The 16,749-nt window shown below is 42.1% G+C and overlaps 2 protein-coding genes across 11 annotated transcripts in view; one reads left to right on the forward strand and one right to left on the reverse strand.

Annotated features, from left to right (window-relative positions):
• The first annotated feature begins 28 nt into the window (after positions 1 to 28).
• On the forward strand, positions 29 to 3,682 carry Sra1 (steroid receptor RNA activator 1). 2 transcript variants are annotated; one of them, XM_027400799.2, is made up of 5 exons: positions 29 to 170; positions 284 to 409; positions 1,924 to 2,126; positions 2,975 to 3,083; positions 3,218 to 3,682. In XM_027400799.2, the coding sequence occupies exons 1-5, from the start codon at positions 110 to 112 to the stop codon at positions 3,451 to 3,453; spliced, it is 735 nt and encodes a 244-aa protein (XP_027256600.1). In that variant the 5' UTR covers positions 29 to 109; the 3' UTR covers positions 3,454 to 3,682. The 2 variants fall into 2 exon arrangements, with proteins under 2 accessions (XP_027256600.1, XP_027256601.1); XM_027400800.2 differs by having other exon boundaries at positions 2,975 to 2,980.
• Positions 3,683 to 4,908: 1,226 nt separating this feature from the next.
• LOC100756474 (ankyrin repeat and KH domain-containing protein 1) overlaps positions 4,909 to 16,749 on the reverse strand; it is a 115,046-nt gene continuing 103,205 nt past the window's right edge. For 4 of the 9 annotated variants that reach the window (XM_027400792.2, XM_027400786.2, XM_027400791.2 and 1 more), the window contains 7 exons: positions 16,121 to 16,294; positions 14,494 to 14,748; positions 13,329 to 13,477; positions 12,535 to 12,699; positions 9,518 to 9,627; positions 5,363 to 5,536; positions 4,909 to 5,240 (listed from right to left, as the gene is read on the reverse strand). In XM_027400792.2, coding sequence (XP_027256593.1) covers positions 5,237 to 5,240; positions 5,363 to 5,536; positions 9,518 to 9,627; positions 12,535 to 12,699; positions 13,329 to 13,477; positions 14,494 to 14,748; positions 16,121 to 16,294 — 1,031 coding nt within the window. In that variant the 3' untranslated portion in view covers positions 4,909 to 5,236. Of the gene's footprint in view, positions 5,241 to 5,362; positions 5,537 to 9,517; positions 9,628 to 11,394; positions 12,276 to 12,534; positions 12,700 to 13,328; positions 13,478 to 14,493; positions 14,749 to 16,120; positions 16,295 to 16,749 lie in introns of those variants that run through there. The other 5 variants (XM_027400787.2, XM_027400785.2, XM_027400788.2 and 2 more) reach the window with 5 other exon arrangements.

Raw genomic sequence — 16,749 nt, forward strand, 5'->3', positions numbered from 1 at the left:
CTCCAGATTATTAGCCAGTTGTCCCTAAAGAATTGGTGCCTGGCTCTCTGGGCAGCTCCTCCTATACCACCAGGCAGCTGGACTGAGTGAGTGAGCTACCGCCCCGGAAATGACGCGCTGCCCCGCTGGCGGTGCGGAAGTGGAGATGGCGGAGCTCTATGTGAAGCCGGGTGAGCGCTGCGGGTGGGCGGTTGGGGGAACTCTGACTCCCCTCCACCCCAGACCCCAGAGTAACTTCGGTTGGGTTCCCGGTCTCGTTTCACACACTTCCTTGCCTTCGCAGGCAACAAAGAACGCGGCTGGAACGACCCTCCGCAGTTCTCTTATGGGCTGCAGACTCAGACTGGTGGACCCAAACGCACACCCCTTACTAAGAGGGTCGCGGCCCCGCAGGATGGATCCCCTAGAGGTGAGTAAGGGCCGTGGGCGGAATCCTGTACGGAGAGATAGTCTGGGATAAACCTGTCCCATCAGCCTGTTTTCCTCTTCCAAGGACTCGATTAGGAGAGGGGTTGGAATCCAGTAAGGCTCAGCGCAGGCGCTTTTCGAGCCCGTTCTTTCTGCATTCCTGGTCAGTAAATGGTGTGTTGGACAAAAGGATTATGCTCATTCAGACTGTTTCCAAATGTTTCCTGCCTAGATCTCTTCCCAGGATCCTATGGTCTTTGTGTTATAAGCATCTCAGACTTTATGTTACTTACTCGTTTAATTGGTATTTACTGAGCACTTGTCAAACAAGACCCAGGAACGGTTTGAGTTGGTAGGGAATCTGGAGAGAACAGTTCTTAGTTTCCAAGTAACTAAGGTGTCTGGGGGCGCTATTTAAGTAACATGGAAATGTGACTAAGAGGCACTAAAAGATGCAAAAGCATTTTAAGCACAAGGAACAGGTAAGTGCAAATTCTCTGAGATGAGAACAACTTTGCCTGGTTCAGAAACCGGAGTGCTTCAAAAGACCTTTTTTTTAGTTAAATGTTGGAAGATATAGGATTGGAGGTGGGGTGCTATATTTGATTTGATGTAGTGAACTTGATCATCCCCTGTGGAGAGGGTGTGGATTTTTCAGACCTTGTCTAAAAAAATAAAGTGAAGGGGTTTTGATAGTAAATAGTACAGCCCATTTGTACATTCATGGGATGAAAGAGCAAAAGCCAAGAACTGATCATAAGGGAGAAAAGAAATAATCATAGGAGGAAGGCCAAAAGACATAGGTCTGGACTGCGAAATATGAGTAGAGAGATGCCTTTTTAATCGTTGAGCCATTTTTCCAGCCCTAAGAGATGTCCTTTTAATAGGAGCAAGCACCTTCTGAGGAAGGAATGTGGCCACAATGGGTGGCAGGTAGATTAAAAGAGAGAGTTCCTGAGCTGGGCATGGTAGTGTATGCCTGTGGTCTCAGTAGTCAAAAAGCTGAGGCAGGAAGAGTGCCAGAAGTTTGAAGCCACTCTGGGCTAGAGTGAAGCCCTATCTCAAACAACAACAGCAAAAAATCTCATTTGATGACTTTATCAGTGAAGTAAGAGGCATAACCAAAAATAAAAAAGAAAGTATTTACAGAACGTGAAGTTTAGAGATATGAAAATGCTTATTTTTTGAAGAGTAGAGAAATGCAGTTTTCTGTACCCCTTAAAATCTGTCCATGAAAAGGGTTACATTCTAATGGGGGACTGGAGAAATGGCTCAGTGGTTAAGAGTACTTGTTGTTCTTGTAGAGAAACTGAGTCTGGTTTCCTACATGTTTTGGTTTAACCAATGAAATGGGGCAGTAGGAAGCAAGAGTTGAGCTAGAATTGAGGAGCTGTGACCAGACTTTGTAGTTGATGAAATATTGTGAACAAAGTAAAAGAGAAATGGGGAGATGGGAATAAAATACTCAGTGGAGGGTACTAAGCCTTGTTGCTTGATCCAGTTTGAATATTTCAGCCCCAACTTCAGAAACTTCTGGACCACCTTCAGTGGGTCATCCACCTCCTTCAAGTAAGGCTTCCAGGCCTCCACCTATGGGAACTTGTCCTGCTACTGGTGTGGAGCCCCCAAGTTCCCCAGTCCCTGAGTCTGAGGCTCTGATGGAAGATGTGCTGAGACCTCTGGAACAGGCATTGGAGGATTGCCGTGGCCACACAAAGGTAGGTTCTGGCACTTTAAGGCATGGAAAGGACTTCTATCCAATCAAGTATGGTTCTTAAAGACAGAGCTTCTGATGGGCCTTAAGGAATCTCTCAGTCTTTCCAGGAAAACGGACACTGATGTGAGGGATTCTCAGGACTTTTAAGGACCAGTCAGTAAGAGGATTTGTCGGAATGAATTGTATTGAACTCCCATTAGTGAATTATAAGCTTATTTATTTTTGTAAATTGAGGCCATTCAGAGTGTACTCGGTATGGGAGAGAGAGACAAGCTTTGTATGAAGTTATCTTCAGTTCTCTGGATGCAAAGGATTGAAGAAAGGGGATGACACAGCACGGTAGTCCCACTTTTGGCCAGGTTTTCCTTATTTGAACAGTAACATTAAGATGAGTCTCTGGAGGCTGGAGAGATGGCTCAGAGGTTAAGAGCACTGGCTCCTCTTCTAGAGATCCTTCAGTTCAATTCCCAGCAACCACATTGTGGCTCACAACCATCTATAATGAGATTTGGTGTCCTCTTCTGGCCTGCAGGCATACATGCAGCCAGAATACTGTATACATAATAAATAAAAATCTTAAAAAAAAAAAAAATCCTCTGAGGAGCTGAGAAGGCACTGAAAATTTAAAATTCTTGTCATGTGTGTCTTTTGACATTGGAGGAGATCCATAGATTTCATCATAGCCATCGCGTGTGCGTGCGTGCGTGCGTGCGTGTGTATGTGTGTGTGTGTGTGTGTGAACAACACTCTAGCCTTTGGGTAGGATATGAACTCTAATGACCAAGAGTCAAAATTGAGTTTGAGAAAGCTCATACTGGTAGCCCTGAGTTGGACGGGTTTCTGTCTCAGAAACAGGTATATGATGATATCAGCCGCCGCTTGGCACTGCTTCAGGAACAGTGGGCTGGAGGGAAGCTGTCAATACCTGTAAAGAAGAGGATGGCGCTACTAGTGCAAGGTATGGGTGGGTTCCTTTATCCTGCCACTGATGGCTGAACTGACAGATGAAGAGGTTTTCACTGACTGGGGAGGGAGGAATGGCAGACATGACTCACACTGCCATTTGTTTGCTCAAGCCCTGTTTCTCCTCAGAACTTTTACACCACCACTGGGATGCAGCAGATGACATTCACCGCTCACTTATGGTTGACCATGTTACTGAGGTCAGTCAGTGGATGGTGGGAGTTAAAAGATTAATTGCAGAAAAGAGGAGTCTGTCTTCAGAGGAGGCCAAAGAAGAGAAATCTACAGTGACACCTGAGAACCAGACAGTACTGGGCTTCCATAGTCTTCATAATCCTGGGGTCTCCCTGGACTCACTCAAATGATCTTCTATGCTTTGGTATGGAAGGCCTTTCCTCACTTGGCTCCCATTACCACCAGGGAGACTATTGATCCTGTTGGGCCTGACCAAAGATCCTACCTGGGCCACTGCAAGATCACTTGTTACTCATAATATGTACATTTCAATAAACATCTCAATGGTGGGGAGTGGGTAGGAAAGATGAGCCATTCTGATGCTGCTTCTTTCTGGTGTCAGCTTCCCTGCTCCATGAATATCAATGACTCCTTGTGCCATTCATCAAGAAGGACCTTGATGGGCATAGCCATATTGCTACCTGCTTTTCTCAAAATTAGACTGAAAAGCACATTCTTTGTTGTTGGTTAATTTCATTTCAGCCTGAGAATAGATTTAAAGAGCTAGAAATTTTCCTGTCAGAAGAGACCATTCCTTTTGCTGTGTCTTTGGTGTATTATTACTAGAGTCAGTGATTGAGATTTCTGCTATTTAAACTAAAGGCAAAAAGACTGGATTTCAACATTTCTGTTGGATGTAGTAGCATACACCTATGGTCCTAACATTTGAGACATGGAGGCAGGAAGAGGAGTTCAAGGATATCATGAATTACATAGTGAGTTTGAGGCCTTAAGCTATGTTAAGATGATGTTTCAACAACAAAGATTAGATTACTGATATTTGAGGTTAAGATTATCTGATTTATCAAGCAAGGTTGTTACCTCATTTTGTAGCCCTGACTGTCCTGAACTTGCTCTGCAAACCAGGCTGCCCTTGAACTCAAGAGTTCTGCCTGCCTCTGCCTTCTAAGTGCTGGGGTAAAAGGTGTGCGCCACCTCTGCCAGGCCAGTCTTCCTCTTTCAAAAAGATTTACTTATGTGAGTGCTCTGTCTGCATGTTTGCCTGTACCCAGGCAAAGAGGACATCAAATCTCATTGTAAGGTTGTGAGGCACTTTTAGTTGCTGGGACTTGAACTCAAGACCTCTGGAAGAGCAACCAGTGCTCTTAACTCCTGAGCTATCTCCCCTGCCTCCTCCTACCAATCGTTTCTAACCTTTTTTAAAAAAGAAGAAATAGCTGGAACCAGAAAACGTACTGGTGGTTATGCTGAGAAGAGAGACACCAGGTTTCCAGGATTCAACTGGGGATTGGTACTTAGATAGGAAGCAGAAAAGGCAGGGGAGACACTGGGGGCGTCTGTCAGCTGAAACAGCATCTCTTCCAGGAGTCCACTTTATGAATGGTTGGGGATGGGGGACCTTGCTTCCTGGAAAGACAGGAACAGCCAACCCTTGGCAAGGCTCATGCTGTTGCTGTTTATGGCCTGGCAACCCCAGCAGCCTTCTCTCATAGCTTGCCTCAAGCCCTAATTGCTGCAGGAAGTGGGCCAGTGCAGGGGAACAGACTTAGGGCCTTTTAATCGGGGCTGCTGGGTCCCTCAGCTGTGTGGCTGAGTTGAACACTGAGGAGAACACTGGAGCCAAGGCATTTTGTTGAATGTTTACTAAGCAGCCAGAAGGTGACATACTCTGTTCCCCAGTGCCAGCCCTGAGGGGAGGGCCAGGGTTTTGGGAGGAACATGTATAGACCAGAGAAAGCTAAGGGCTTGGCAAGTGCCCACTGCTATCCCTGGTCCAGCTGCCTCAGAACTAAAGGAAGTCCAGAACCAACAATTCACTCTTCCAGATTAGATGAGGCCAGCTGGCCCTTGGATACCCTAGAAGAGGTGGTGGCAACAGTGGCATAAGGGATCCTTCTGTAACTCCACACAGGTCATCTTCCATTGTATTACATGTCCATTTCAAATTGTTCGTCATCTGGGGAGAGAAGTCAAAAGAGCAGTTAACTTGTCTCAAGTGTTTGTAAGCCCACTTACTACAGGAACTCCTTGGAGTGGAACCCCAACTTTACCTCACAATGGCTAGCCCTACTTTCTTACCTGTTATCTCTTCCTCTGTCTGCTTCTGTTCCTTCAGCAACTCCAGCTTGGAGGGTGGGACTGTTGGGCGAGTTGTGACCCCGGGAATCTGAGGGAGGCAACAGGGAGGTGTCCGGGCAATGGGTGAGTTCTTGCACTGCAGCAGGAACTTTCGGTCGTAGATGATCCTGGTGCCTGTGAAGGAGTAAGGACCGAAGTTAAGAAACAGGAATTTGAACACATTACTGCCCAGCTAGGATTCAGCTGGCAGGTCACACCACAAAAGACACGCCCAAGCAGCCTAAGCAACATTAAGGCAAGTTGAACACTGTAGCTAGTCTAAATAGGTGCTCTGGGCTAGGATAGTGGTGGTCTTCTTGAGAAGGAACACCACACTTTAAACTGAGGTACTTCAGGCTGTTAGTCTATAGTTCACAGTTGTTGCTTTGGTGTAGTGAGACCTAACTGCCCAGCCTCTCACCAGTGTAGCCTCTTGGGCTCTCATACCTCTTGGAAGGGAGAGTTGCAATCCTTGGAAAACATGCACCCCCCCCCCAAGTCCTTTAGGGCTAGTTTCAGATACGGGCACATGGCCAGTGTCCTCAAAGAGCCCTGCCCTATTCTTGCTGTTCCCTTTAATTCCACACAGCAGGAAACCTGTTTATTTGCCAGCCCAGCAGCTTATGACCCAGTGCTGCACCACTACATAATACTTGGCTTTCTGTTGGATCGCCTAAGACCATAGGAAAACACAGATGCTTACATTATGAGCCATAACAGTAGCAAAATGACAAGTTATGAAGTAGCAGTGAAAGTAATTTTATAGTTAAGGATCACTACAACATGAACTGTTTAAAGGGTAGCAGCATTATTAGTATGGGGCATAGTGAATCACTGCCCAGAACCACCAGGAAGCCAATTGTAAAGCAATGTTACATTCCTTTTTTTGTAAAACAGTTTCAAATAGTCTCTAAATGCTACAACTTGGAGAGAAGCCCGCAGAAGCAATTCCAAGGTCCACCCCACCCCACCCCCATACGTCCCGCAGAGCACAAACCCCTGCCTGCTGACCTCCCGGGGTGGTGGCATATAGTGTGCCCCCCGGTGTGGTGCTGTAGCCATCTGAGACCTGGTCTCGGCACCCCGGAATAGGGCAACTCGTGGACGTGGACATAGCGAACTGCAGGAAGAAAAATAGCGGGTGCCTTGAAAGCGTAGGCAGTCTCAGTTGACCACGTGGGGCAGCAGGCAACAACACTAGGATACGTCACACCCGGGGGTGGGCCATTGGCTAGTCACTCAAACTGAGGGTTCCGCCCACTCGCCCAGAAACACTGAGGATCTGCTCTGACTTGACAGATGTTGAGAAGTTTATTTGCTAGTTACTCCTGGATGTTGAGAGTTATGGCTGTGCCCATTTCTTTCAACAGTTTCAGATAGTAATGCACTTATTAACTATGTTTTATGATGAAAACATGCCCACAGATCTTGTAGGAGAAGATAGGATCCCACCCAAGTGACTATGACTAGACTTTGGGTCCTTCAGCCCAGCTTTGTAGTGCCCCTGGTAGCAAATTGCTATACTTGGTTAAAGTGTCTTGATGGCCTGCCCTTTGAGCATAGCAGGAAGTCAGAGGCTTTTTCAGTGTGACACCAGGTCTACTCAGTGCAGTAAACTAGGGAATGGGGGCAGGGAAGGCTGTAGTCAAGACATCAAGAATGCAGAAGCCTGCCCTTTGATGGACACAGATAATTATGAGGAAGGTTTGGCTGTTAGCTCTCTGGAAAGGAACATCAAAGATAGGCTCACCTTAAAGAGTGAGCTTTTTTTTTTTTTTTTTTTTAGGTTATTATTGTTTAGATAGTATCTTACTGTGTAGTTCAAGCTGGTATGTAGACCAGGCTGGCTTTCAACTCAGAGATCTGCCTGCCTTTGCCTCTGAGTGTTGCTTGAAGGCATGCACCACTATGCCTGGCTGAGCTTGATATGACAATTCCTGTATTAACAGCAGAAGCTGTAGGTTTTCAGAATCACATTCCAGGTAGCAGGTGTACATATATTTTATTATCCCCCAAAAGGCATTGGAGTCTCATACAAAGTGTTGCAAGTCTCAGCAGACTGTAGATAACTGTAACAATTTCACGTTTAGGCAAAGTGAAAAAGTAGCCTGATAGTTAATACTGGGGGCATGGAGTAAAGAGGATGGTGATACTAAAGATGAGTCCATTGAGCAGTGGCAATGGAGACCAAAAAATGGATGAAATTCAGATACACAGAAGGACAAAGTAGGGGGGGGGGAGTGAAATGGCTCAGCAGATTAAGGCACTTGTTGTCAAGCCTGATCTAAGCTCCATCTCTGGGACTTCATGAAGTGGAATAAAAGAAATAATTCCTACAAGCAGTCCTCTAACACAGGTATGGTGACATACCCCTCCCCCACAACAAATGTAATAAAAAATTGAAGGTGGAAGGTGAATCGATCTGATCAAGGGCAAACTAAGGAAAATGGAGATTGACTAGGGTAACTCTCAATCTCCTTGTTTGGCAATCTTGGTACTGTAAAAGGGGAAACAATAAGGGGCATATCTTATGTTAAGCAATGAATAACGAGTAACAAGAGTAACAAGATAGAGCACTACAAAGAGTTATAACTGGTCAGAAGTTCAAGGGGAAAACTACTTATTCAGATATAAATGAAATGAAATACAAGAGTATGGGGTGCTATCATCTGAGAAGATGCAATGCAAGAAGAGATTTAGTACACTAATATTTAATTATGAAAATGACTCACCAAAACAGACTGAGAAAACAAAACAAAACAGAAATAGAACTAAAGGGTCTGGCGGTATGTGGTGGCATACTCTTTAGTCCTAGCACTGGGAAGGCAGAAGCAGGCAGATCCTCAAGTTTGAGGCCACCCTGATCTACATAGTGAGACAACACAAAATTATAGGGGCTGAAGATGGAGCCCAGCTGGTAGAGTGCTTTATGTACCATGCCTGAGGTCCTGGGTTTGATCCCCAGCACTGCCAAAATGAAAACAAAACCCAAACAAATTCTAGAGATTTTCAAGAAAGGTACATATGAAGTGTTATCTTCCTTCTTTGAATTTCTCCTATAAACCTGGATAAAGCACCAGAAGTTTATGTCACAGAATTAACACTAATTACCATTTGGTACAGAAACAAAAACAACAATTAAACTATAAGGCAAATACCAGGCCTCTACCACTTAAGCAAATATTTTGAATTCCCAGTAGTACCACCAAAATAAAGCAAAACAAGCTGGGTTTGGCGGCACACACCTTTTCTCCCAGCACTGGGGAGGCAGAGACAGCTGGATCGCCCATGTAAGTGAAAAATATTCACAGACAGGTTTGAAATCAGGTAATGTGTTCATGATCTTGTCCTCTAATTTAGGTCTTGAAGCCTAGGCTCATGTCCACTATTATCATTTTGATATGGAGGACTTCCTATTTTGTTCAGATTGGTATTGAGCTCCTAGGCTCAAATGATCCTTCTGTCAAAGGTAGGACTTGTTATACATGGCTCTTTCCTAGTGTTGAAGACCTTTGGACCACATTGTAAACCCAGAAGAGGCAAACAAACCTGTAGGAAAACAGCTTCTGAACATCTTGTTCTGTGACTAGCAAGAAGTATTTCTACCAAACAGTACAGCTGGTCCTGTCTTCCTAGAGGACCTGTCCCGGGGTGAGGGCTGTGATGATGTTGCATTTTCTGTTTACCCCAGTGATTTGGCAATTGACCACAGGCTAGGTCTTTCACCTTCACTGTCTAGTTTAGGAAATGAATGTGAAAAGGTAGTTTTTAAAGTATCAAAATTTTAAGTGTGTTAATACCACATCCAATAAAGGTCATAAAGCCAGGCATATAGTGGCCTGTGCCTGAAAGTTCCATTTGTTGGGGAATTGTAGGTGGTATTGAAATAAGCATTTCATGGATCTGAGGCTGGCATAAAATCCCAATCCTCCTACTTCCACTTTGTAAAGTGCACAGGTGCAAAACTATGCTGGACTCTCTGTTTGGCTTGAAACTCATGCCCAGTTCTTCCCTTTGCACAAGCTAACTCAAAACCAAAGACAGATCTCTTGTTCAGTAGTGTTATAGTCGGAAGGAGGAACAGAAACCATAAGGCTTAATTTTAAGATTTCTTACCTCTGGTTAGAAGAGGCTAGTATTGGCTGTCCAATTCTCTTCTTTGGTCTGGTTAGCTGAGGTGATGGAATTTCCCCCTTGAGAGCAGGGACTGAAGAAAGCACACTGGCCTATAAAAGGGCAAGTCAGCACACTGTAGCCACAACAGTTTTAAAGGGTTCTAAAACATCACAATTTTATTATACTGAACACTACTTGAAAGAGGTGGATCCAGAAACCTTGAAGATACAGTTTTATTCCTTGGAAGAGCTATTCTCATGGGGTTTGACATGTGCCTTACTTAGCAGGATATTTCTTTAAAACTTAAGGGCTCTCTATGGTTGCATAACATTTTTTTTTTCTGCTTCCACTAATTTCCAAATCAATATTGGTTTCTAGACTAGAAGGCTTTTAATTCCAATTATCAGAACCAAACCTCAGAACTGTAAAACATTTGTTTCCAGTATTCCCAATTTCACTGACAAGAAAAAGAAGAACATCTTATGTTATAACTACAAGACTCCACTGGGTTAATTGAAGACTGATGTCATGTTCAGATGGGGAATGTGAAGCCCAGAAAAATGAGATGACTTACCTAAAGTTACAGAGTTGTAAGTGACAGAAATGAAAATAGGATTTAGTCCTTTGACTCTCACTCCACTGTACCCAGACTGCCTCCCTCCATCCCTTGTATGTCTTGAAAATAATCAAGTTCTTACCTGAGCTAGGTTTTATCCAATGTTCAAGTTGGTAAAATAGCAGTAAAGTAATGGCAGGAAGAGGCAGGAAGAGGAAGAAGAGATTATAGCAGGTAAAATAGGGCTGGGATTAGGCTACCAAGATCCAAATAGAAAGGAAGGTGATGCTGATGAAAGGAAAGGGAGGAGGGTCTCCCCAGAGCTCCTACTGTACAACTCCTCTTTCTTCCTCATTCGCTAGGGGTTTCTCCTTCCTTTTTCTTTATGGATTCTAGTTTCTGACCTGAGACAGAATTTCTTCTGTTGTATTCCAGGTTTAGAAATAGATTTAAGGATTCCTCCAGATCATTCAAATACTATACAGAAAATTAATGTAGAATGAAACTCACCGTTTTGTTCTACTGAATAATTTAGTTAAGATTACCTATCTCTATTTCATCAAGAGTAGCTTCATTCATTTCACTAATTTTAAGTGATTATTTCTGTTTATCAATAGGAGGAAACAGTAAGATATGTAGGTATCTAAGCGATTATTCTGCCTTAGAATGAGATGGCCTCTCAAGAAGATTTGATATGATCACTATAAAGGCAGTAAACTTCCCACCAGTTAAACTTCCCAATTTCATCAAAAATAGAAAATAAGAAATGAGCTTAAGGAAGCTTTCTCATGTAAAATAGTATGGAAGACCAAAGAACCAAGTTACATCTTACACGGAACTAATAGGATATTTCTGGCTTAGGACCCAGGCAAAGATTATTAAGAATTCTTAATTGCTTTTAGAATAGGAAAGTGCTGCTTATATGATTCTCAGCTCTTAGTTGTTGCTTGTATGTGTGTGTGTACGCGCATTTCTCTTTTGCTTTCTCTCAGTGCCCAAAATACTGTTTTCTTTTAAATACTATTTATAAAGCTGGGATATTGAACTACATTAAAACACAACTGATGATACGTTTCAATAGGAGAGTTTCTTTTCTCTGTTGTATCAGATTCTTGGCACAGTGTATAGTTTGGCCAACCTATTCCAGTGTTTTTGTGATTAATTTGTTTAGCATACAGGCCTCTCATCTTTGAAGTCATGGAACTGAACACAGTCACCTATTTATAAATATTACTCAGCTATTCATCAATATAACTGATTAACAGAAGTCACCCCTCCACCCACTTTTTATGTCCCGACTCAAAAGCCAAGAAGCACAAAAGGAACCCAAAGTGAATGATCTAGGTATCCCTAAATCTGTTCAATGTAAAGCCTAAGGTCCTTACTGACAGAGTCATGATCCAATAAAGAGCAAAACTTACCAAGTGGCCTATTCGCTAAAGTCACCTAAGACCAACTGTAAGGGCTTGACCATCCTCATATTTAATGAGGTGGGAGACAGGAGAATATCTAACAAGCTTTAGCAGCACTTTTTATGGCTGTTCAAGAATAGACTCTACAGTGTTAAATGTGAAAAGCACGTTACAAATAAATACAGCATTAGCAATCTACTTTAGTTTGACTGTGGATTGGCTGGAATCTTCATGACCACTGAAAGGATCACACCCCACTTCTAAACACCGTTCATTTTTTTTTATTGAATATTCTGGTAAATATTTCACATTAATACAGGCTACATTAAGTAGAGCCGCTATATGACAAGAAAATTTACTCATATTTTTCTTTTAAGTATGTAAACAATTATACATGTATTTACCACCCTAAAAAGTTGAAACATGTAATCATCTAATTCTCTTCTGCATACAAGTAGCATTCAGTATGTTTAGCCAAAAGCACTAGGTTCATCTTATCTCAAGTCAAAAATGGCTAAACTAACCAAAGAACATACTCAGGTGGATAGGAAATCAATTTGCTCTTACACAATGGGCAATCAAATTTCCACTGCTAAAGTCTCAGAAAATATTTTAGTTAGGCACATTAAAAAAACAAAACAAGAAAAAAAAAACAAAAAAACAAAAACCCCAGAGTTCTTCCAAAGTCATAGGTTTCCCAAACAAGGCTAAAGAGTAAAGACCTTCTAACTTAGTTGACATATTTGAGATGCATGTTTCCAATATGAGGTGCCCACGTGCCAGGCCAAATCTGAAAAGGGGGAGGAAAAATTGGAATTTCTAATTAGGAATCTTTACATATTTGTGAAATGAATATATAAATTCAATGGCAATGCACTGTTTCTGCCTAGGAAGAATACACATATAAGAAATAAAATGTTTAGTAGCATCATCTTGATAATGAAAAAACTTAATTCAGATTAACAGTCATTACTCAGACTTACATTTCCCATCAAATTCAGAGTCACATGGCAAATCTGCAAATTGGAAGAGCTTTAAGCCAGTTTTACCTGCTGGGCATCAGTGCATTCAGTTGAATTCTGGATAACTTTTATCATAGGATTCCAAGCAGGATCTGGGTTGTGAAGTCCATTGAACAGTGGGCCCCCTGGAACATCAGCAAGCTGAGGATGAGAGGGTATGATGGTGCCACCATACATGGAAATCGGCAGCCCCTGAAACAGCACAAAGAGAAGTCTTCATCATGCAATAACAGATGATTCCATTAATACCAGCTGAAACCTAGACCAGGCTGGTCTCGAACTGCCTGCCTCTGCCTCCCGAGTGCTGGGATTAAAGGCGTGAGCCACCAACGCCCGGCATCTCTTTATACTCTTTATTCAGGCCACCCAGGGCTACATGGTATGACACTATCTCAAAAAAAGATAAGCGTAATTTTGTATAGGCATTTACAGCTATAATCTGGCTATATGACAGCTAGGAAACCCTAAGAGCACAAAAAGAGTACTGAATCTGATAGCCAATTCTTTAGTGGGTTGGGACCTCCCTCAAATGTGTGGCACAGAAAGCAAAGCAAAATTCAATCAAATCTCTCTGGTCTTTAAAAAACAAAATAAAACAAAACAAAAAACTAAACAACAACAACAACAACAAAAATGAGTCAGGACAACTGAGGGCAAATTACTGGAAGATAACAGTACCCATTCTTAAAACTGAACAAAAGATCTGACAGTCACAGAAGCAAAAGGGTGATTTCCACACAAACTATTCCTTAATAAGGGACTACAGTGGCTGGCAACAATGCATGTCAACTCACTTTAGAAAAACCCACAAAGCCACTTACCATAGGCTGGTGAAAAATGTTAGAGGGAGCTACCATTCCAGAATCATCTCTCTCCATTGGTTGATGCTGGGAGAATGTGCTTGGGTCTGATAATTGTTGATGCATTGGATGGTTCCCTATCATAGATTGTGACCAACCTGATAAACCTTCTGGAAAAAAAGAATTAAAAATAGTGCTTAGTTTTTGCTCAGATAAACTGGGCGGTGGTGGTACATGCCTTTAATCCCAGCACTTGTTAGGCAGAGCGAGACAGATCTCAGTGAGTTCAAGGCTAGCCTGGTCTACAGAGCAAGTTCCAGAACAGCTAGGGCTGTACAAAGAAACCCTGTCTTGAAAAGAAAAAAACCAAAACACAACAACAAAAAAAGAAAATTAAAATTGAATGTTAAATATAGAAACTAAGGATTTTTCTTCTTAATGTTGTGACTGTGTGCCCATTAGAAACTAAAACATTTTGCTTCTGTGTAGTATTAGAAAGCCAATCCATAGCTTTGAGTATGCAAGGTGAGTGAGTGGTCTATTTTAGGGCTATATCAGCACTCTCTGGTTTTGTTAAGAGAAGGCCTCACTGTGCAACGGCTCAGACTGGACCCTGAACTCCCTGTGTAACTCACGCTGATCTGGGAATGGTGATTCTCATGTCTAAGGCTCTGGAGTGATGGAATTACAGGTATGTATCAATACACACAAGCTTAGGAATTCAGTTTTATGGAGAAAAAAATTTGTGTCTATATGCATGCCTGAGTGTATGTGTGTGTACCACCTACATGCAGGAGCCCATAGAGGTCTGAAGAGGTATCAGATGCCCTGGAACAAGGTATAGGCAGCTGTGAACTGCCATTTGGGTGCTTAGAACTGAACCTAGGTCCTCTGCAAGAGCAACAAGTGCTGTTTACCACAGTCTTCTCTCTAGCCCCTCTTCCCCTACCCCTAGGAAATTAAATTGCTTTTGTTTGTCTGTTTGGTTTAGTTTTTTTCGAGACAGGGCTTCTCTGTGTCCTGGAACTTGCTTTGTGGATCAGGCTAGCCTTGAATTAACTGAGATCCACCCAAGTGCTGGGATTAAAGGCATTCGCCACCATTGCCTGGATGAATTAAGCTTTAATGGCAAACTCTCATAACTTATTCAAAATGTCTTGGCAGAGAGAGGGTAAGGTAACTATACCTGACATAGCATTGACACCAAATGACCAGATCCCACTGTGTCCAACAGGAGCAACAAAACTGGTCCCCACAGGCGCTTGTGCAACAGATCCTCCCTGCCGAATTCTGGCCAGCCTCTCTGTTCCAATAGGAGGAGGTATCTTTCGATCCTGACTGGCACTGTTTCCTTTTGGTTGTTGGCCCAATGTTTGTGGTGCAGAAGTGGCTGAAAGAGGTGAAGATGATCCCGAAGAAACAGATGGAATAGGAGAGTCACCTGGTGGCAAAATATTTCTCTATTGTTTTATTACATATAAAAACTAAAGGAATATGAGAAACCTTGTAAAGATCTATTGCAACAACATAGGTTCTGTAAAGGAAAGTTCATTTAAAAGGATAATTCAAATGAAAATATTTTTATAACCATGTTTAGACTCCTGCCTGAAGCTAAGTATAGAGTGCTTGGTAAGGCTTTTTCCAAATTGAATTGGACAAAGCTAGAAAAGAATTTACGATTATATTAAGTAATCATCTGAAAACATAATTACATCTTACATTTACAAAGGCAGTGTATTTAGAGACTACTTAGATTACTGTCTAGAAAATATCTGAATATTTGTTAATTCTCTACCATTTCTATATTACCCCCCCTTTTCCATAAGGAAAAGAAGATAAATGCTAAAATCACTCTAGAATTCAAGTGATAACTTTGATTGTTCAATGAACTTAGGTAGTATGTGTAGTTTTCTTTATTGAAAAATATGGATCAGGTGTTCTGTGCACAGCTTAAATCACGGTACTCTGGAGACTGAGGCAGGCAGATCTTTGTGAGTTTGAGATCAGTCTGGTCTAAATACTAAGTTCCAGGACAGCCAGGGTTACATAGAGAAACTTTATCTCAAAAAACCAAGAAAATAAAAAGCCAATATGGACTATGTTAAAACAAACAAATAACCCCCCACCCCGGAAAACAACCAAGAGCTGTAGCTGTAGCTGTAGCTGTAGCATAGTAGTGGTAAAGAACTTGCCTAGTTATATGCAAGGTCCAGAGCTCTATTCCCAGAACAAGGCAGTGGGAAAGAATGCTATATCTTATGTGATAACAAATAATTTACATTCTAAATACTGAAATAAGTAAAAGGTATATATATAAAAGGTAACAAGACATCCACAAAATGCAAAAATAAGTATGAAACCATGTCAGAAGAACCACCTACAAATTAGCTTCTTTTCAGAGGTAGAGTAATTTCACAACACTGCCTTCCTTCAAAGGGCCTTTTGTAAACTACTATGGGTACGGTATTACTGATTCTTGATTCAAAGTTCTAATGGAAACTTTTTTTTTTTTTTTTTTTTTGGCTTTTCCAGACAGGGTTTTTCTGTGGCTTTGGAGCCTGTCCTGGAGCTAGATCTTGTAGACCAGGCTGGTGTCAATCTCACAGAGATCCGCCTGCCTCTATCTCCCGAGTGCTGGGATTAAAGGCGTGCGCCATCACCACCCAGCTCGATGGAAACATTTTTAGTTTGATTACATACAAACCTCAAGTATCTGCAAATTGCTTATTTTACTAAAACAAAATGTACCCAGAAAGAAATGGTTTAATAGCTTATTCAAGATTCTTTGGAAAGAGTTTCTTAAGGATTCCTACATGTGTTTGAGGTGCTTGTCCAAGGATGGGGAGAAAAATGTTGTCTGTTGAAACTAGGAGTTCCGACAGGTGCTGGCCCTTGCAGGAAAACCCTTGTTCCTGGTATGCCAGAGAAACTTGTCAGAGGAGCAGCAGCAGATGGGGAGCTACCTGATGGATCAATGGATGGCAACCCTGAAATAAAACAGGTTCAAGACATCCAATTAGCTGAGGTTTTAAAATGGAAAGCTGAAGGTTTATTTTTTTTCTCCAAGATAAAGAAGCATATGCTTTTTTTTCATAAATCAAAAAACCCCTCATATATATGATACTATATTGCCAAACCCAATCTTTTATAATCAGAAGAATATCACCCAATAACGCTAACTATAGGAAATTGAGCCCAATGTTTTGAAATGGAAGTTCATTTGAAGCAATGTTCTAAATAAATCTTCAAGCACTGGGAGGTGGTAGTGCATACCTTTAATCCCGGCACTCAGGAAACAGAGGCAGGAGGATCTCTGTGAGTTGGAGGCCAGCCTGGTCTACAGAGTGAGTGCCAGGATAGGCTCCAAAGCTACAGAGAAACCCTGTCTCGAAAAACCAAAAACCAAAACAACAACAACAACAAAAACTTCAAGTTTTTGTTA

This window comes from Cricetulus griseus, chromosome 2 (genome assembly GCF_003668045.3).
Source record: "Cricetulus griseus strain 17A/GY chromosome 2, alternate assembly CriGri-PICRH-1.0, whole genome shotgun sequence".
Taxonomy (NCBI): Eukaryota; Metazoa; Chordata; class Mammalia; order Rodentia; family Cricetidae; genus Cricetulus; species Cricetulus griseus.